The following is a 22,081-nucleotide window of genomic DNA, read 5'->3' on the forward strand; positions in this document are numbered from 1 at the left end:
CTCCCCGGTCGGGCGAGACTGGGGAGATTGAAATTCGCCACCTTAAGAGGTGGAGAAAGGTTAGGAAAGAAGTGGTCATGTTAAATACAGCGTGTAGGTTCTCTTGTGAGAAACTGCAGTTGTAGGGGGTCGAAAGTTTTGCGAAGACTTTGATAAATCGACCCCTTAACTATGAGGGTAATGTTTCTCCTATACAGGTAATCTAGGTTGTGTAACTACTGTATGTATGCAGACATCCCAACCTGCAAAAACTAATTTCAGGGAGGTGGGTTCACCCGCTACTGCGCCCCCCCCCCCCTCCCAGTTATATATTGGACACCTTGAAAACCTAAATAAGATAGAGACTTATCATTAAAGTAGATTCCCACTAAAGTCACATTAAAAAAAGTAGTTTTATTGCACAACCACATACAACAAACCTATTGTCCAGTGATTGTACGCTTAAATATTTTAGAATACGAAGTTTAATTACGTGCAGTAAATAAGGTAATATTTGTGTTTTATTTTATTAGAATAAGTGGGGGCTTTTTGGTTACTGATGCTTTGAGGGTTCTATAAAATCCCAGCAACTAAAGGCATTACTTAAAGAAACACTTTTCCGGATTTGGGCCACATAGGATCATGGCACTTGGAGTTTCAGGGAGATTGCATTCCATTTGCTGGCATCAGGGAGCCGCTATTAGAATCAGGGAGACTCCATGAACTTCAGGGAGAGTTGGGATGTCTGTGTATGTAAAGCTGCACTATTAACCTAATTAATTGCCCTATTTGTTTAAAATGGAATTTGTGTGTTATATATTTAACGGACTATATTGCTCTTTTTGATCATGTCTTGTTATTTAGAGGCTTGTACAATTTTGACTACTACATTCACAACCACTTTTATACTACAGTTCTTTAAAAAATATATTTTTTTCATACATGCCAAGTATTTTAGTTTAGTAATAAATCATTCAGAGCATATAATTTGGTACAATAAAAATACCAAAAATTATTTGAAATAATTACGTTTTGGTGCCAATGAAATACAGTGAAAGCACGCAAGACTACTGAGCTCTCTGTCAGTTTGTAAATATATTGAATTAACTGTAAATGTAATTGCCTAATCAGATCCTGTTTTCTTCTTAAAACACGTATTTGTGTATCATACAAGCCAATGCATATCATTTCATATCGAAATTACATATATTTGATCACGAACTGGTGGATATTCGTAAACAAACATATAAGCTTCAGAAAAACGTGACACCCACAACACTATGGCGCAGTTTCACTGCAAGAGGTTCATCATTGTTGCACGACGTGAGCTATATTGCTGTAAGGTCCACCCAACCAGCGCTCTCTCCCCGCCCACAGCAGGATGCAGCAAGCGTCACCATGTAATCAGAGGGAGGACGCGAGTAATAGGAAGAGGGGTTTGAACTCGGAAGTAAAACCTCTGAATTCTGCCAGAGGAGCGTTGTCTAATATTATTGTTAAATGAAAGTAGTTAGAGGAATAGTGAACAAAATATAAGTAAGTTAGAGTAATAGCAGTGTATTGCTGTGGTATCTTAAGTACGGTGGGTGGGCGGGCAGGATGGCAGAGAAGTTTGACAACTTGGAGGAGCATCTGGAGAAGTTTGTGGAAAACATCCGTCAGCTGGGCATCATAGTAAGTGATTTCCAGCCCAGCAGCCAGACGGGACTCAACCAGAAGCTGTAAGTAACAGTACAATTTAGTGTAGCTGGCACCACGACCCTGTCTGCTGCTAAACACTGCGAATTACGGATTATTCGTTCCCTAGTTATGTGCCCCGTTTACATAATGGGGCTGTTGATTTTGTTTTATTTGCCATCTGGCTGATAAAGCTTCTGAAATATTATCACAGGGTAGCAATAGTGTTAGTAAAGAAGGGATGCATTAGTCCTAGTACTCGCCTAAAAAAAAGGTTGCTCTTATTGAAAGTGCATAAGGCTGTAGGAGTTTGTGATTTCTACTGCCCGTTAAAATGCACGAAACACAACATATTTTTTTTCACGTTTCAGATCGAGCATTTAATTTTAAACAACTTAAACTTTTTCTTCAATTATCTAATATGCTTTGTTTTCATTGTATCTTTTGTTGAAAAGCACAGCTAGGTAGACTCGAGCTGAAAGCTAGATACTTATTGTGGCTGCACATAAATGCCTATTTTTTATTGGCTTATTGATGTTGTGTTTGCTCTGAGTAGTGCATTGCTACTCCTTTAAAAAAGGATACTAAGATAATGAAGTAGCATTGATAATAGAAGTATTATAGTAATTGGGAAGTTGTTGTCAATTTTAATGGTAAAGTGCCCGGTTTTTAAAAATTTGATTAAAAACAGGGGCACTTTAATTCATCAAAATTTACATTTCACTCCTATTTACATTTTCACTCCAGCTTCCTCCGCCCGTCGCAAAACCTCTGCCTGGGTCTAAAATGAGGAATCCGGCTTCCTCCAATCGCTGCGTTGAATCAGACACTGATTCCCCCGGGGGGAAGCCGTGATTGGAGGATGACCATTTTTGACGTCAGAAATGGCTTGCGACGACCAGAGGAAGCTGGAGCTGCTGTGAAGATTAAAAAGTAAGTTGGTTTTTTTTTTTTCCCCTCAACAGGTGTGAAATGTAAATATTTTGATGAAATGAAGTGCCCCTGTTTTTAATCGAATTTTTAAAAACCGGGCACTTTAGCATCAAAAATGACATTCACTTTAACCCCTTAAGGACCGGGCATTTTAGACAAAAACGTCCCCAAAAGACTAGAGCATTTTTAGCATTTTTGCCATCACTACATTTAAACAGAAATAGAGCCTTTTTATATTTACCTATCAAAACTATATATATATATATATATATATATATATATATATATATATATATATATATATATATATATATATATATATATATATATATGTAGCCCTCAGTTTACGCCGGGGTTAGGTTCCAGAAGGAATGGTTGTAAATAGAAACCGTTGTAAATTGAAACCCAGTTTATAATGTAAGTCAATGAGAAGTGAGGGAGTTAGGTTCCAGGCCCCTCTCAAAATTGTCATAAGTAACACCTAATACATTACTTTAAAAGCTCTGAAATTAAGACTTTAAATGCTAAACAGCATTATAAACCTAATAAATTAATCACACAACACAGAATATATAATTAAACTAAGTTTAATGAACAAAAACATTTGCTAACAGCATTATAAACCTAATTAAAATAGTTACACAACACAGACTTTATTTTAGTGCTCTCCATTGTTAGGATCTTAGATACTATCGGGTCTGCAGCTATTCTATGCATTCCAGTATGGACAGATTTATTGGCAGGAAGATCTTGTTCCTTTGAAAGCTGCTTGATAGCTCAGGTCTGGTTACATTGATTAATTTCAGCTTGCTTGTGTTGCATACCTTCGCTGCAACACAAGCGGACAGCTCCACCTACTGGCTATTTTAATCAATGCACTGCTTCTCAATGCTTTTCAGTAGCAGTCACATGACTGAAAAAAAGGTTGTTATTCTGAAACGGTGCAAATTGAACCGTTGTAAACCGAGGGCCACCTGTATATTTCTTTTAGTAGACAACCCAAAGTATGATCTAGGCCCATTTTGGTACATTTCATGCCACCATTTCACCGCCAAATCCATTCAAGTAAAAAAAAAAAAAAAAAAATGTTAATTTTTTTTCCAATTTTAGGTTTCTCACTGAAATTATTTACAAACAACTTGTGCAATCATGGCACACATGGTTGTAAATGCTTCTCTCGGATCTCCTTTGTTCAGAAATAGCAAACATATATGGCTTTGGCATTGCTTTTTGGTAATTAGAAGGCGGCTAAATGCCGTTGCGCACCACACTTGTATTATGCTTAGCTTTAGTGTAGAGATCAGCCTCCCACCTGACACATCCCACCCCCTGACCCCTCTCAAACAGCTCTCTTCCCTCCCCCACCTTACAATTGTCACCGCCATCTTAAGTACTGGAGTACTAAAATGAAAGGCTTTTTATATATATATATATATATATATATATATATATATATATATATATATATATATATATATATATATATTCTGCAGTGTTGGACCCCCCAAACAGCTCTCTAACCCAGTTTGTGGCAAATTAGGCAATATAAAAAAATAAATAAAATAACCTTTTTTCTGTAGTGTAGCTGCTCCGCTCCCTCAATACTAGTGATGCACCGAAATGGAAATTCTGGACCGAATCCGAAAATCCGGGATGCACTTGGCCGAAAACCGAAACTGATATCAAAAATGTATTTTATTTTTTTTTATTATTTTCAAACTTTTTTTTTTTTTTTTTTGCATAATTAGAGCCAATAAGAAAGCCCACACTTTTATTGAAAGTAACACACTAAAATTGGACAAAAATATCTTAAAACTAAAATATGCTACACAATAATTTTACCAAGAAAAAAACAAACATTTTCGGCCAAAATGTTTCTGCAACCAAAATTTTGGTGCATCCCTACTTAAAACAATTATAAATATCAATATACTGTATTATTCTTCATTTAGTTCTATGTATTAGAATCATATTTAAGTTTTTTTTTTTTTTACCAAATAAAGTATAGTCCTAGAAAACTCATTATATACAGAACAGTAAGTCAAGTAATAAACTTAAACAGCAGCTCTAGGCTAGCATCAAATTTGAAACATGCTACACAATAATTTTACCGAAAAAAACAGGCAAGAAAAACGAAATATCCAAAAATGCCATCTTTGGCCGAAATTTCAGTGCATCCCTACTCAATACCCTACCATCCTCCCCCTCCCAGATCCCTTTATGGCAATGGAAGCCACATAGGATCCCCCTCAAGACAAAGGTATTTTGCTTTTTTTCCGGTTGCGGCCCCACCTGCTCCCGCCCACCTCCTACAGCGATGGACCGCCCACCCGTCTCCCTCCTTAACCTCCCACCAATGATCGACACCCCCGCTGTCCGATGCAAAGGGCCACAGAGTCGCCCTCTTTGCATCAGTAACTCTGCAAGGAGTTAAAAACTTATGCTATACCTGAATCATGAAAGGAAAAAATGTTTTTGGTTTTATGTCCCTTTAAATAAGTGTTCCTGTGCATTATGGCTCTATTCTTATGCTATTGATGTAGCATAACTGTAATATGTTGACAATAAAATGTCACCTGAACATCTCTGTGTAAAAAAGGAATAATGTTTACCTCGAATTCCTTCAGCTCACCAGAGTAAGTGCTGTATGATTTAGAGCTATTCTATTATCTGTCACCTGCATGGTGAATAAAAACAGTACAGCCAATCTGGTTCATCAGTACTGAGGTCACATTTTGTTTACTGTGATCTAATGGGGTTTCACTGAAATCTTGCAAGATTTTATAGTAAACTTCCTTAAAGGGACATGAAACCCCAACAGTTTCCTTTCATGATTCAGACACTGTAAGGGATTTTAAACAGCTATTCAATTAACTTCTATTATCTAATTTGCTTCATTCTCTTGGTATCCTTACTTGAAAAGTGTACCCAAGTAGGCTTATGAACAGTAATGCATTACTGGGAGCTAGCTGTCTATTGGTGGCTGTACACAAATACCTCTTTTTTTTTTTTTTTTTTTTTTTTTTTTTTTTCAAGTTTTTATAGTTACAGAAAAGAAAAATATTTCATTCATTTGCAGCACATAGATATGAAAAATATCCACATCATGTCTAAACAGGGTCCAACTAATATAACAAAAGGAAAGATAAAAAATTGCAAATATCAGATATCAAGCATCTGTCACGTAGAGAAAGTAAAATAACATTTCAGAGAAAACCCCTTGTATAATTCAGATAATATAGATCGTTATCATATACCTCTAAGTTCAGCAGTGGAAGAACAAAAAAGCAAAGAAAAAAAAAAAAAAAGGGAAATGAAAGGGGGTTCTTCTTAAGTCCCTTCCTCAGTATTGTCGCTCAAGCCCTATTCGATTTGGGTTTAATAATTAGCATCCTCTAGCTTTAAATGATCATTCGGTCCTTGGACCGAATTACTAATCTAAATAAATCTAAAATACTCAGCTTTCTAAGGGCTTGTGGACTAACTCTGATGCCTCCGAACCTTAAACTGCCTAGGATATCTGAATCTAGGATCAGCAAGTTTTGACTCTATATATGTCCATTTCCCATGACCAATAACCGTATTTATTGGGGGGTACCTTTACCTGCATAAAGTCTATTTAATGGTTCTCAACAAAACTCAATCCTAATATGTTAAATCTCTAGAGAACTTCAGCCATCCAGCCTTCTGAGGTTTAACCCCAGAAGAGAGCAGCGAGCGGTAGGCGGAGGGGAGGGGAAAGGGGAGGGGAAGGAGGGGGAGAAAAGAAGAGGAAGAGAAAAAAAAAAAAAAAAAAGGGGGGGGGGGGAAGGGGGGAAAAAGGGGAGAGTGGAGAGAGGAAAAAATTATATTGCCCCCCTTTCCAGCTTATATGTCACATCGCCAAACTATGGCTCTAAAAACCAGAGCCTTGGGAGATTTCCCCTGTCAATTTGTTGTTGTATCCACGTGGACCCTTTCCAGTAAGATAAGAGCTGACTCTGTGTTCCCGTGGGGAGGGAGCCAATAAATCTCTTCCATTTATTGAAGAACCTGGATAACTGTTTAGGATTGTTATTTCTAATATTATATTGCTCGAATACCATCTGATGTTGTACTTCTTTTAAGAAGTCTTTGAAATTAGGGGATTTTTTACCTCTCCAACTTTTAAGAATTAGATTCCTCCCTATCAGAATAAGTAGATTAACAAATCTATTGTTGGGAATAGCAGGGTTGTATTTACACAGAAAAAGAATTTGTAATGGGGTCAATTTCAAACTTATCCCTGTAATCTTATTACTCCAAAAGTTTATTTTCTGCCAGAATTGATATATTTTTGGACAAGTCCAGAAACAGTGTAGCAAATCTGCACTCTCATAACAGCATTTGGGGCAATTTTGCCTTTCAGGGTTCCATTTTGCCAATCGGGCTGGTGTATAATACACCCTATTTAATAGTTTGAGGTGTGATTCTTTCCAGCTATGCATAATCGTAGCACAAGAAACCAATGTTATACTCTGTAAAGTTGTCGTGATATCTAAAGTAACCTTGTCCTTAGCCCATTTATTCGTTATTTCCAGAATATTGCGCTTCCCCCCCAATTTTCAGAATAGTGTTATAGATGCGGGAGATAGTGCACACCCCCCTGATATTCTCTTAAAATTATTTTTAATTCTTGGCTATCGATTTCTGGTCCTGTGTCCTGCCTTAATGTCTCTATCCAATGCCTAAGCTGTAAGTAGGCAAAGAAGCTGGACCTCGGGAGGTTAAATTGGAGAGATATTTGCTCGAACGACTGAAGCCTTAGATTATTGCCTTCACATACCTGAATTACATCGTGCACTCCTCTCTCCGACCATGTCTGAAATATAGAGGGGTCTAATCCCGGCAAAAAGCCCGGGTTACCTCGTAAAGGCAAAAACTCTGATTTGCGAAAGTCAATTCTTAGTTCACTACATATTTTTTGCCAGGCCTGTACTATGGATTTGAATATAGTCATTTGATGGATTATTCCAGGCAATCTACTTACAGGGTGATGCAAGACTGCCTTTAAACTAAAAGGCTTAATTATTGATGATTCAATTTCAAAGAAGGAAACCGATTCCCTTTCAGAGATCCAATCTAGCGCAAATTTAGCTAAGGCGGCATAATTGTAAAATTTAACGTTAGGACATGCCATACCGCCATAGGCTTTAGGTAATGATAGTTTAAAGATGGAGATGCGTGGTTTCTTACCTTGCCAAATGAAGTGGTTAAAGCTCCTCTGGAGCCCGATCAAGTCTCTGTTATATAGTAACAAAGGTAGGTTCTGTAAGAAATATAGAAGCTTTGGAAACAAAATCACCTTGATCAGTATAATTCGGGCTGAGATTGATATTGGTAAATTACCCCAATTCTTGAGACTCCTATCAAGCCCTCTGATACATGGCTTAAAATTAAGCTCATACCATAGGTTAGGGTCTTTGCTCAGTGTAATACCTAGGTAAGTAATCTGTGTTGTTTCCTTGAAAGGATAGTTCCCAGAGTTGCGGGGTTTATGAATCCACATAATCTCAGATTTCCCATAGTTAATTTTATAACCTGAAAAGGAACTAAATATATTAAATATCAAAATAAGCTGGGGAATAGAAATAGTTGTGTTACTAAGGAAGAGTAATAGGTCGTCTGCAAATAATGAAAGGACCAATCTATGCCCTCCAATCTGAATGCCCTGCATTACATTCCGCAAGTAAACTGCCAATGGTTCAATAGAAAGATTGAATAAGAATGGGGATAAAGGGCAGCCTTGCCGGGTTCCACATCTAAGAACAATCCTATTAGTGGGTTGCCCATTCACTATTATTGAAGAATATGGTTCTCTATAGAGTTGTCTAATAAATTGTTGGAAGATACCTGTTATGCCAAACTTCTCCAAAGAAGTGAAAAGATGGTCCCATATGATAGCATCAAATGCTTTTTCAGCATCAATTGTGAGAATAGCTTGGTCAGGCTTAGTATACTGTCTTTTCTTCTCCACCTTGTTCCAGTAATAGTCCAATACTAGCTGGACTTTCCGTAGATTCTTAACTGGGTTTCTGCCCATCATAAAACCGGTCTGGTCGGGGTGTATCATGGAACCTAGGGGAGATTTTAATCTATTGGCTAAGATGTACGTAAGAATTTTATAGTCCTGGTTGAGGAGTGAGATTGGCCTATAAGAAGATGTAAGTTCTGGGTCCTTACCTTTCTTTAATATCAAGACTATATTAGATGCCGCAAAAAAGGGGGATTGTGGGTTGTTATCTACAAAGTATTTATTAAATAGTTTACCCAAAACAGGGGATATATGTTCCGATAGTATTTTGTAGAATTCGGCCGGCAAATCATCTGGCCCGGGGGCTTTTCCCAGTTTTAACTTTTTTATAGTGCTACTTATTTCTTCCCCAGATATGGGTTCGTTAAGACACTGGAGATCTTCTAATTCAATTTGAGGTAAATTAACTCTTTGCCAAAACTGCTCCTTATTTACCGTATTAACCTGTTTAGTTGCATAAAGCTGTTGAAAGGTTTGAAAAAAAGCTTCCCTTATTTCTACAGGATCGGTCACCCTATTGTTCCCAATTTTCAGTGCCGAAATAAAATTCTTTTGTTGCCTGATCTTGATAATTCTCGCAATGTACTTAGCCGAGACACCCTGTACCCCTAAATAAAAAGCCTTCAATTTTTGTTCTTCTGCATTTGATTGTTGTTTTAAAAAGAGGTCGTATAGTAACTTATTATTTTTATACTTAGTCCAAAGATCAATAGATGGGTTGCTAAGATATTTACGGTAACTATTTCTCAATGTGTTGGAAAGTTGCTCCTCTCTCTTAGCCCGAATCGCCTTAGTTCTTACTAGGTACGCTTTAATCTCGCCTCTGAAGACCGCCTTTGCTGTTTCCCAGAATATTTCTGGCCTATCTAAGTAATTTACATTATCAGCCTGAAATAGATTCCATCTATTCTGCATCCATTTTCTAAAGCTGGCATTATTCACCAGATACTGCGGAAAAAATAACCTATTATTACCAGCTGAAGATCTATCAATCAAATTTATCTTCAATGAGATAATAGCGTGATCTGAGATCACAATGTCCTGAATTGCAGACCCAATTTTCATTTTTAGCATATGTTTCGCAATTAAAAAATAGTCAATTCGAGAAAAGGAAGAATGTGCGCCTGACGCACACGTATATTCTCGTTGATCTGGATTTTGTGTCCGCCATATATCTTGCAGAGCCAATTTTTGACAAAATTTTTGTAAGATTACCGCTTCCCTAGCTTTTCTCGGAGTGAATCTGGGCTTTGATCTGTCCAAACTATGTGAGAAAGCCATATTAAAATCGCCAGCAACCACTATATTCTTCCCAATATGTAAAAACAACTTTAGACTAATATCTTCCCAAAAATCTCTGTCTATCATATTAGGTCCATATACATTACATAGGACAAAGATACAGTTATTAATTTCTATCTCAAGGATTTGAAATCTCCCGTTAATATCATTGAGGACTGAAATGATGTTGTAAGTCAGCTGTTTATTTATTAGAATAGCCAAGCCTCTTTTGGTCTTATCATAGGGGGTGTACACCACCTCCCCCACCCACTTACTTTTAAGTTTCATGGCCTCTTTAGGCCGAAGATGGGTCTCCTGTATAAAAACTAGATCAGGTTTCTGTCTCCCAAGGTGTCTAATCAGCAATTTCCTTTTACTTGGAGAAGAGATCCCTCCAATGTTCCAAGAAAGAAAATTAAGAGTAACCATTTAAAATATTATAGAAGGGTACAGAACAGAAAACTTAATAATATAAGGAAAAAACAAAAAAAGACCCCCTATACAGATCCCCCCCCTCCCAGCTCAGCCCCGCCCCATGACCCCTCCACTCCGCCACCGCTCTTTATCTCTTTCTTACTCCAGCCAGAGAGAAAACAAAACAAAAAAGTAAACATCCAGAAATTCATCCTATTGATCTCATGTGTATTTAAACAGTATATTTCCCTGTCCTTCCATTTTTATACTATCCCTAGGCTCTGGCAATATAATTTAATCTGTTCAACTTTTGTAAAAGTATGTATTTCTCCATCCTTATCTATTACAATCTTTGCTGGATATACGAGTCTTGCTCTTAGATTAGCTCTAATTAGTTGAGAACAAAATGGGGCCATTTCCCTACGTTTATTTTGAGTCTCGTATGAGAAGTCTTGAAACAGTAGTAATTTACTGGACCCCACCATGATATTATTATTTTTACGGTACAATCTAAGTATATGGAACTTGTCCTGGAAATTTAAAAATTTAATAATTACAACCCTAGGTTTAATAGGACCATCTGAGTTCCTTCTGGGTGCTCCTATTCTATGGGCTCTCTCTATGGGTAACCTTACGTTCTCAGCAGTACTCCCTACCAACTTAGGAAGCTGACTAGATGCAAAGTTTATCAGGTCATGATATTCTGCCGTTTCTGGTAGGCCAACAACCCTCAGGTTGTTGCGCCTGGACCTGTCTTCAAGTTCCTCAATTTTGGATTGTATAAGGTTAAGTTTACTGTCATGTGAATTGATTGTCTGATCTTGAGCTACTGATCTATCTTCCATGTCCGACACTCTGGTTTCTAACTCATTCATCCGTGCTGTAAATTGTTTAATTTCATTTGTAGCTGCGGCCACTTCTTGTCTTAAGGACTCAAATTGTGGCATAATTAATTCTGAAATTTGCTGTAGTAGGGATGGATTATCTATACAGCTTGAAGCTATTTCATTTTGTACGTGTATTTCTGTACTACTTTCATTGGGCTTAAGTTTTTTCTCCTTTGGTTTAGGCGGCATGTTAGGTGAGAGTGTTTTGGAATGTGAAATATATCTTTCCATATAGGTAGATAAATCTATCAAATAGAGGGACCAATTCTCAAATTTAGGTTTATAGTGCAGATATTTTATCAACTAGAATTTTTATTCCCTCGCTACTTTATGAGTGTATATCGTGGTGTCAACAACAAATATCGTGTAAGCGTGTCCCAAGAGAGGGAGATTAGAAGAGGAGAAGAAACAAACTCTTAAGATTCCCTTCCCCTTTCCTGCTGGTTAAAAGCAATACCAGCCGGAACACAATTGTGATATTCTGTGCAAAACTTAATTACATATGTTCCAACCTCTTAATTAGTAGTAAGAATCAGCAAAAACAATTTTTCAATATAGACTTTCTTATTATAGTGAAAAAAGATTTTTTTTTTTTTTTTTTTTTTTTATGTGTATATAAAAAAAAAAAAAAAAGAAAGAAAAAACACAGCAAAGTGAGAGTGAGGAAAAAAAGGAGTGCAAATAAGAAAAAAAAGAAGAGAGAAGGAAGAAAAAGACAAAAGAGAAAAAAAAAAGAACAGTGTATCTGCCGCTTTTAAAAAAACCTTGTTACACTTCCCAGTAATTATTCTGTATTCTGCCACAGTATCAGAAAACAAACATTTTTAGCACGCAGTCAACTTTATACTTCTGGAGAAAGAGAAAAATTAAGAAACAAAATAGAAGAGAGAGAGAAGAGCGGAAAGAAAAAAAACAGAAACAGACCAGACCCTTTATATGCATAAAACTTAACCAATAAACTATTTCTTGTCTGTATAGACAGATACACTTGAGGAAAAACCTTATATAGCCTTAGCGAGAGCTGCAGCAGAGTTGTTATGAGAAGAGCTACATAAAAGAGTGTGACCACTCTTTTCTGTTTATATTTAGGGTATACAAGCCCAAATGAACTCTGTTAGGCTAGTTCTCTGTTACTCTAAACACATCACAATCAGCTTATAAAGTTCTGATATTTAGAGATCACTCTGATGCAGTCTTTATTTTGGAGTTTTAAAGTCACTGGATTGGTTTAATGTCACAGGTCTTATTCTGATACTATATCCTCTCTGTAATCAGCTACAACTTATTTCCAAGGGGACTTTGCCTTCAGAGGACCGCACTTTCCTGCCACCTCACCCCTTTTCACATCTCAAGGTAGTGGTCCTCTTGTTATTACTTTAGAGGGTCCTGTAGAATGTCCCTTGATTTTAGGGTTTTGTGCCAGAGAGGAATTTACAGATTTAGGCTACTAGCTTATTCATTTAACCATTTGGCAGCTATTCATGGCTTTGTTTGATCCATACCCTCAGTCCTCAGCTCTTGCCCACTTAAAGTCCAATTAACCAACTATAATGTAGGAAGCATTGGGGCGATCTTATGAGGGGGATTTAACCTGCAGCCTTCTACTAGGTAACGACACTCAGACTTCCCCTTTATCCCTGGCCAAACTTGCAGTCCAACTCTAAATTCCAGGGGGACCTAGCTTGAGTGTCATTAAGGATTGGGGGCACTTAGCACCACAGAAGGGGAGAATAGTCAGAGACAAACAAGCCTTGCCCGTAGTACCTGCTTCTTCCGGCACTCCGTCTGACTGTAAACACAATACCTTGTTGAGACAAGCCGGTCTCCAGCAACCAGGTCCTGTTTGATGCCGCCGGGACCTTTGTGCTTCTATTCAGTGGAGGGGGGATCGACCAGGAGCACTGTAGGTTAAGGCCGCCGAATACAGACACCTCTGCGGCTGCAGCCCTGCCCTCAGCCTGCTCCTTCACCTTCGCTCCCCTGTCAGGACCAAACGAATCAGCACCGGACCAGATGTTATCCTTAGGTTCCGGGTAAGTGGGGAACTTGTCGAGCTTAAGCACCTCCAGGGGTACAAATCTGTGAAATCAGCTCTGCCGGTTCCGCTCCGCCGCCAAACACTGCCCCACTCGCGTGTCTCCAAACAGGTAGTCAGATCGGTTGTTATCCTGCTTGTACTTGAAATTGAACGCCCCTTGGCGTCGCGACTCTGCGCCTGAGTCAATCTGCCATCCGGCAGCCGGGCTCTGCTGGTAGATATCCGGGCCGGTGTGAGTCACCCGGCCAAGGAATAACGCAGGTAGGTTAGGTCTCTAGAGCTCAAAATCCCCTGAGCTCGGTGCTAGCGTCCCACGTTGCTGCTAGCTCCTCCCTATCCGGCCGCCCCCCAAATACCTCTTTTTATTGGTTCACAAGATGTGTTCGACTAGCTCCCAGTAGTGCATTGATGCTCCTTCAACAAAGAATGCCAAGAGAATGAAGCAAATTTGATAATAGTAGTAAATGGGAAAGTTGTTTTAAAATCACATGTTCTATCAGAATCATGAAATAAAAAAAATGTGTTTCTTGTCCCTTTTTTAAATTTTGGGATGTAAGGTGATTGTGCCTGCTCATGTCATATGCACGCTTCGTTGCAAGTCCTGGGACTAGCATCCTAATTGTAGTGGGATGTGGCTACTGAGGACATTTTAAGATAAAACATTTTTAGGTGATATTTTCTAGTCCGTATTTTTACACACATGCACCACTTTCAAGTGATTCAACATTTGGGTATTGTGTCCCTTTTAAAGTGATGGTACATTTTTTTAAAAGTCGATAACTGCATATGACAAAATAATGTGAAAGCTGTTGTCGCCATATATTTTTCCTTAGAGACAGTCAACACCAGAATTTTTGTTGTTTAAAAAGAAAGATAATCCCTTTATTACCCATTCCCCAGTTTTGCATATCCAACACAGTTATAATAATACACGTTTTACCACTGTAATTATCTTGTATCTAAGCCTCTGCTGACTGCCCCCTTATTTCAGTTCTTTTGACAGACATGCAGTTTATCCAATCAGTGCTCACTCCTAGGTCACGTTACGTGCATGAGCTCAATGGTATCTATAGGAAACATGTGAACTAATGCCCTCTAGTGGTCAAAATGTATTCAGATTAGAGGCAGTCTTCAAGGTCTAAGAAATTAGCATATGAACCTCCTAAGTTTAGCTTTCAACTAAGAATACCAACAGAACAAAGCAAAATTGGTGATAAAAGTAAATTGGGAAGTTGTTTAAAATTGCATGCTCTATTTAAATCACGAAAGTTTTTTTTTTGGACTTGACTGTCCCTTTAAATATCGACTTACTATCTATTAGACACCGGCATAAATACTCCGTCCGCCTTCAACTTCTTCTAGCAGCACGATGTAGAGATCGGTCCCACCCACTCTCTAAATGACGCGATTTGGACGTCTCATACATTGTCTGCACATGCTCTATGCTCCTTGTCTGGCTATAATGTAAACAATGAATCACAGGATTCGTTTACATCCTAAGCCGTGAATCTCAAAGGTGCCCATTTGCACATGCGCAATATAGCTATTTGCACAAACGATTCATGTGTTTTTTTTTTTTTTGTTTGTTTTTGTGATACATGCCAAAATGCCAGGAATATGATTGGCAAGGGGAAAACGTAATAATAAAAAAAAAAAGTGTCGGGGCTGCCGGAGCGTGTGATATAACAGGAGTTGTTTAAAATAAAATACATTAGTAAGCTAGCGAATGTAAGGTTTTTCTAAATTAAACTAATGTTTTTTTTTTATTTTACATCAGATGGTAAAGAGTACTCCGTGTGAATTTGCCATCACTTTAAGTGATTCCCAAAAGAGCTACTTGGAACTACTATTTAAAGTAGGGGTGTCAAACTCTATTGTATCTGGGGACCACTGGCCAAGTGTTCTTTTCCCATGGGGGCCACTTGAACAGAGTGAGTGCTTGTGAACTGGATATACTAGAAACTTAGTGATATTTACCAAAACAGTAGTGCAGGGTAGGAGCTCTAGTCAGGGCTGGATTTCCCATTAGGCACAGTAGGCATGTACCTACAGGCGCCTTGCAGTGAGGGGCGCCTGTCTGTCAGTAATTTAAAATGTATTTATTTTTTTGAGGGCATTAATTTTAGTAAGAATTGTGCTGCCAGCTGCTTACAGAGTCAAGTGTTTCATTGGTAATATGTTACAGCAGTTCAGGGAGCCATGAAGGAGAGAGGGGCAAAGATTAAAACTAAACCCCTCCGATTTTCGCCAGGCATGTTTGGTTTCACTTTTATTTTATGTACTTCTGTTGCCTCACAGCCAAGCTCCATGCTGATGTGTAGCAGACACTTTTTGTTGAAGGAATGAAGGCTTCAGAACAACAGGTTAGGACTGTACAAGGCTTCTAATGCTGCCTAGAATGACAACATAACAAGCAGAGCACTTAAACCCCTTGGCTACCAGAGAGGTTTTTGTGCCTACAGGCACCTGAGATGTAAATCTGGCCCTGGCTCTAGTCCACAATAGACATACACAGTGTATATTAATCTTGTGACTGCCAAGTGAAGGGATCATTCTGGAACTGAATAAAAAGTGGCATTTATCCAAGCAGTGCATAATTGGAGTCTATGCTGGAAAATGCCTGTTTGTCTTTATATTTATATTTATCTTGTGAGTGCCTCTATAGATCACATTTTTACACCTCTTAGAACCCTAAAAAATGGGACGGGCCAAATTAATAATTTACCTAATAAACAAGGCAGGGCCAGATTAAACTATCTTGAGGGCCGCATATGGCCCCAGGGCCTGTACTTCGAGACCACTGATCTAAGGTAATCGTGTGTTTGTTTTTTTGTTGTTGTTGTTTTTTTAAAGTTTTGATTTCTTCACTGAAATTTGTATTTCTATACAGAGCATGATAGCAAAATTAATATATATTTTTTTTATTTTTGTCAACATTATTATACTGCCTTTATTATATCTTTTGACGTTGTTTGAATATCAGTTGTAGACATAGTTCAGGTATGTTCATTTAAAGGTCCATGATACCCAAATGTTGAAGCACTTGAAAGTGATGCAGCATAACTGTAAAAAGCTGACTAGAAAATATCACATAAACATCTATATGTAAAAAAGGAAGATATTTTACCTCAAAATGTCCTAAGTATTCACACCCCATTGTAAATGACTTTAAAGGGACATTGTACCCCAAATTTTTCTTTTGTGAATCAGATTGAGCATGAAATTTTAAGCAAGTTTCTAATTTACTCCTATTATCAAATGTTCTTCATTCACTTGGTATCTTTATTTGAAATGCAAAAATGTAAGTTTAGATGCCGGCCCATTTTTGGTGAACAACCTGGGTTGTCCTTGCTGATTGGTGGATAAATTCATCCACCAATAAAAAAGTGCTGTCCAGAGTACTGAAACAAAAAACAGCTTAGATGCCTTCTTTTTCAAATAATGATAGCAAGAGAACGAAGAAAAATTGATAATAGGAGTAAATTAGAAAGTTGCTAAAAATTGCATGCTCTTTCTGAATTACAAAAGAAAAAAATTGGGTTCAGTGTCCCTTTAAGCAGCAAATCGGTTTGTCTGTCCCAGGACAGGCAACGGAGTGAGCTTTGTGCACGCTCATGTTATTTCCCTATTCAGTTTAAGGAAGTTTACTATGAAATCTCATGAGATCACAATAAAAGAGTTCATGACCTCAGCACTGCTGATGCTGATTGGCTGCAGTTCATTTCTTCATTATTATTTTTTTACCTGCAGCTGAATTATAACCTTTTACACAGAACTAACTCTGCTGAGCTAAGGAAATTGTGAGGTAAAACATTTTCCTTTTTACATAGAGATGCTCGGGTGATATTTTACTGCATCAGTTTCAAGTGATTTAGCATATGAGTATTATGTCCCTTTAAGTGTTGTGAAACTCTGTTTCATTTGGGCATATTCATTCAAAATAAAAATGGTAATCTTTTTTTTATTTAGGCTTATATATATTTTATCTTTTCTCTAGGAATTTTATGGTCACAGGCTTGCAAGATATAGACAAGTGTCGAGCACAGCTCCATGACATTTCTGTGCCTCTAGAAGTGTTTGAGTAAGTACAAAATAAAAAAAATTTGCGAAAGTCCTTAATTATCTGCTGGACTTGCATACAAATGCATACAAATTTTACTTTGTAATGTTTGTGTATAATATATTTGCATTAAATAATAAAATGGAGACATACTTTGCAGCCTTCTTTTAACCTTTTTAAAGCCGTTATGCCATTCTATTCCGTCATAATTAGACTGGGCTTTAAAGCCTTTATGACGGAATAGAACGTCATAGCTAACGGCTGTCCTGAAGCCTTCTGTGCTGTCAGGATTTGATCGCGGCCTGGAGGGCGTTAATAGGATTGTAGGGACGCCCCCCCAGACGCGATCCAATAATTGAAATCTTGCGATCGTGTGGTTTCAATTTGCCTACATCGGAACAGTTGTTCTGATGTAGGCACTTTAGCCCTGACACGAAAGGGTTAAAGTAATTTACAATTCAAACTTACACTCCACAACTCCAAAATCAATACAATTAGTGCAGACCTTGCCACGTTTCTGTTTCTGTGCAGAACCAAGTTATGGACATTGAAATTAGCCATTTAGTAAAGTGTAACACACAAGAAAACTTATAGGGAGAAAATGTTCTTTATGGATACTGCATTGATGCCCAACTATTTATTCTCTCGAATATAAAACAAGTTGTGATATTACCAAAGAATCACTTCACAAAATTCTGTTTCTTACAGTTGCATGTTGAGTCATTCTGTATTTAAATTTGTTCTTACAAATATTTTATGCATACTTTGTTGCAGAGCTGCATTTTATAACCTGTGAAAATCCATTCGTTTATTGATAAAACAATTTGTTTGAGCAAGCTCTGTTAACTTTTGAAAATGTATTGAGAATAGTAGAAATGCAATTTCGTATCTCGCACTACTATATTAAATGCCTTTGGTTGACAAGTGCAAATTCCACAACCATACAAATATTTGTATTTAAATACTAGGACATTTCTATATAACCTTTTATCATATAAGTAAGAAAAAAATGTGCTTACAAGTATAACCTCTGTGTTAAATCATTAGTTGATCACACTACACCCCTTATTTTTCCTTTTAGCTACATAGATCAGGGTCGCAATCCCCAACTTTACACAAAAGAGTGCCTGGAGAGGGCGCTGGCTAAAAACGAGCAAGTAAAAGGGAAAATTGATACCATGAAGGTAAGCTTAATTTTATGGTTGTTAGTCTGTTGTTTATTCGTCTTTCCTAACAAATAGCACACTCAGCCAATAACGCCTAGCTTGCTGCAATTGTTTTTCAAGTTCATCACCATCTTGCCTTATTTAGTGGAACCAATATGGACTTGTTAGTAGATTCTTCAAGGCTAGCCACTATCATTTTGTTAGCACGCCCATTATTGTTTTGCTGTTTATCTCATCCACCCCTACTGATATATAACTGGGTTAGCCTTATAAAGCCTTCTGTGTGCACATACAATTCCTGCAATTGGGAAGACTCTTAGCTTACAGGAAAAGGGGCAAATTAAGTTAAATGAAGTATATTGTTGTTTTAATACACATAATTAAACAGCAAAGATGTTTTGCTATTAATTTTTTTTTTTTTTAAATAGCCAGCTTGCATGAATAGGGTTTTTGTCATAGCATAAGATATCTGCGCCCAAGCACCTTCCCTTTAGTTTACTCAAGATTAGTTCTATTATAATGTTGAGGATTAAATAGTGGCAACAAACTTTTACTAATGGGTTTTGAAACCCATAATTTTCTTTTGGGATCTAGACAGAGCATAAAATTTGAACAAAAGTTTCCAATTTACTTCTGTTATCAAATTTGCTTTGTTCCCGTGATATTTTTTTGTTGAAGAGTTAGCTAGGTTGGTGTCTGGAGCACTACATGGCAGGAAAAAGTGCTGCCATCTAGTACCCTTGCAAATGGATAACATTCTTGCAAAACTGCTACCATACAGTGCTCCAGACACGTGCAAACTCCCTGCTCTTCAACAAAAGATACTAAGAGAATGAAGAAAATTTGATAATAGAAGTTAATTAGAAAGTTGTTTAAAGTTATCTGAATCATGAAAGAAATTTGGGATTTCAAATCCTTTTAACCCACCAGTGTTCAAGTACAAAGGTTCTAAATGCAGGCCTCAAGGATCTGGTTACTACTCTTCGTATATAGTGAGTATTTACATACAATTTATCCCAAACTAACACTGCGGATCAGCTCTGAGAAAAAAAAAATATCTCTTCTAGAAATTTTAGCTCTTTAAAATAATGAAAGTATTTGATAGAGATTCCCTCATTCTCCAAGACTTAGATATTGCCATTGACAACCTTAGTTTCAAAGGTCCTAGAACTCGTTTCATCATTTTGGCCCCTCGCAGTAGACTATTTCTCACAAAGATGGCAAATTAATAGCCCTAATCTTCAGCCATCATTGTTCTATTTCTCGGTTTACCAACTACCCTTTCCCACTTTCTGACCACCAGTTTTAAAATGCAGCATCACTACAACGTCTGCACACCTACCACCTAACCCTTCAAATAGACTCCATAGTGATGTAACATAGTAACATAGTAGATAAGGTTGAAAAAAGATGGACTGAAGTCCATCGAGTACACACCATAAACACAGTGTGACTCTCTCAAACTCTAAACTTCCTTCTCACTGCAATCTCTTCCCTTTCCTGTCCTGAGGAATCTCTCTCTCAAATTCCATTCAGACCTCTGCCCTTGACAAAATAGCACCTTCTTCCATAGCTCACACACACATCTAATGCACTTGCAAAAATGCACTGCAGTGCTGAATAGCACTGGAGATCTCACTCCTTCTGACTTCTTGCATTACAAATGTATTTTGCGCTCCTACTCTTCCGTCTTCAACCTTTTCAAATTAAACTACTTTGCAACCATCATTTCATCTATGTCCTACAATCTTAAAGGGACACTGTACCCAAAAGTTTTCTTTTGTAATTTAGAAAGAGCATGCAATTTTAAGCAACTTTCTAATTTACTCCTATTATCAATTTTTCTTCGTTCTCTTGCTATCATTATTTGAAAAAGAAGGCATCTAAGCTTTTTTTTGGTTTCAGTACTCTGGACAGCACTTTTTTATTGGTGGATTAATTTATCCACCAATCAGCATGGACAACCCAGGTTGTTCACCAAAAATGGGCCGGCATCTAAACTTACATTCTTGCATTTCAAATAAAGATACCAAGAGAATGAAGAAAATTTGATAATAGGAGTAAATTAGAAAGTTGCTTAAAATGTCATGCTCAATCTGACTCACAAAAGAAAAATTTTGGGTACAGTGTCCCTTTTAAGTGTATTTTTTTTTCTCTACTTTTATAACCCTCCTGTGCCCTCCCTCTCTTTCCAATACCACTTCTCTCATGGCACATAACATTTCAATATATTTCAAACCAAAATTGACTCCGACATGAAATTACCTTCTACCACAACATCGACAAATCACTGGAAAAGCTCAAGCCTACCCCAAAACCCACTCCTGCTACAGAGGAGGAGGTTTCTGCTCTAATTTAATCTTCCCATCTTACTATCTGTCCCCTTGATCCTATACCCTCACAACTGCCTCCTTTCCTTCCCCTGCTCTTACACCCATCCTCACACATATATTCAACCTCTCCCTTAAATCTGGTACATTTCCATCATCTCTCAAACATGCTTTAATCACACCTGTTTTATAAAAACCATCACTCGATCCAGCATCCCCTTGCAACTATCTCCCAATCTCTCTTCTTCCCCTTCTTGAGCAGATGGTTTATAAATGCTTATCACGCTTTCTCTTAATTAACCATCTTCTCGATCCTTTGAAATCTGGCTCTTGCCCCCAACATCCTAGCAAAACTGCCATTACCAAGGTGATAAATGAACTGTTCACTACCGAATCTAAAGGTCATTACACCATGCTAATAGTTTTAGACCTCTCTGCAGCCTTTGACACTGTTGACCATCCATTGCTGTTCCAGCTCTACTGTGGCTCTTTGTACCTTTCTAACTGTTAGAGCTTTGTAGAGCAGGTTGCATGTCTCATACTGGATACATTTGCCATGTTACTTTCACCATCCTATACACATCTGTGTTATCAGATGTATTTATGATGTCTGTTATCTATACATGCAGCATCATGGAAAGGTCCTCTAAAGGTGGTTGTAAAGGAGACCGTGGAACACTTAAAGTGACAATCTACAGTAAAACAATTCTCCCCTTTTAATTTGTTCCCAATTATATATTTTACCTGCTAGAGTGTATTAAATTGTTTACAAATAGCTTGTTTACCTTTTTATTTTGGCATTTGAAACACTTAAGTATTGGGTATAAAAATTATGGAAGAAATTACACTCCCTGTGGGAGGTAGGAGACGAAAGTAACAAAAATGCTCACTTTCAATTGCTCTCTCTAAGGGCCTGATGATCAGATTTTCCTGATTGGAGATAAATTGTAGTGCAGACTTCACGGGTACTGAACTCACTGAATGCTCAAAGAGAGAGGGTGGAGCTCTCTCATTTCTGTATCTGGAGGAGAGACAAATGCAGAGTTTTGCTACACTTACACTTTCTGCATTGTGTTTTTTATATTACTTTACACTTCAGGTTGGCTCATTTCAGTATTATTACGTTTAAACTTTGCATTTTCGATTTTAATACATTTAGATTTAGATCCAGCAGTGATTTTACACACTCTGATTATGCTCTGAAAGTTTCTGTGTTAGTTTAACAAATTAGCATCATATTTTTTATATTTCTCTGTATCTTTTA

At 37.6% G+C, this 22,081-nt stretch overlaps 1 protein-coding gene across 2 annotated transcripts in view; it reads left to right on the forward strand.

Moving 5' to 3' along the window:
• The first annotated feature begins 1,397 nt into the window (after positions 1-1,397).
• Positions 1,398-22,081, forward strand: part of MED10 (mediator complex subunit 10) — a 29,939-nt gene continuing 9,255 nt past the window's right edge. The window contains exons 1-3 of one of the 2 annotated variants that reach the window (XM_053714579.1): positions 1,398-1,700; positions 17,259-17,342; positions 18,403-18,505. In XM_053714579.1, coding sequence (XP_053570554.1) covers positions 1,579-1,700; positions 17,259-17,342; positions 18,403-18,505 — 309 coding nt within the window. In that variant the 5' untranslated portion in view covers positions 1,398-1,578. Of the gene's footprint in view, positions 1,701-2,503; positions 2,590-17,258; positions 17,343-18,402; positions 18,506-22,081 lie in introns of those variants that run through there. The other variant, XM_053714580.1, reaches the window with a different exon arrangement.

Source organism: Bombina bombina, chromosome 5 (assembly GCF_027579735.1).
Source record: "Bombina bombina isolate aBomBom1 chromosome 5, aBomBom1.pri, whole genome shotgun sequence".
In the NCBI taxonomy this organism is placed as follows: domain Eukaryota; kingdom Metazoa; phylum Chordata; class Amphibia; order Anura; family Bombinatoridae; genus Bombina; species Bombina bombina.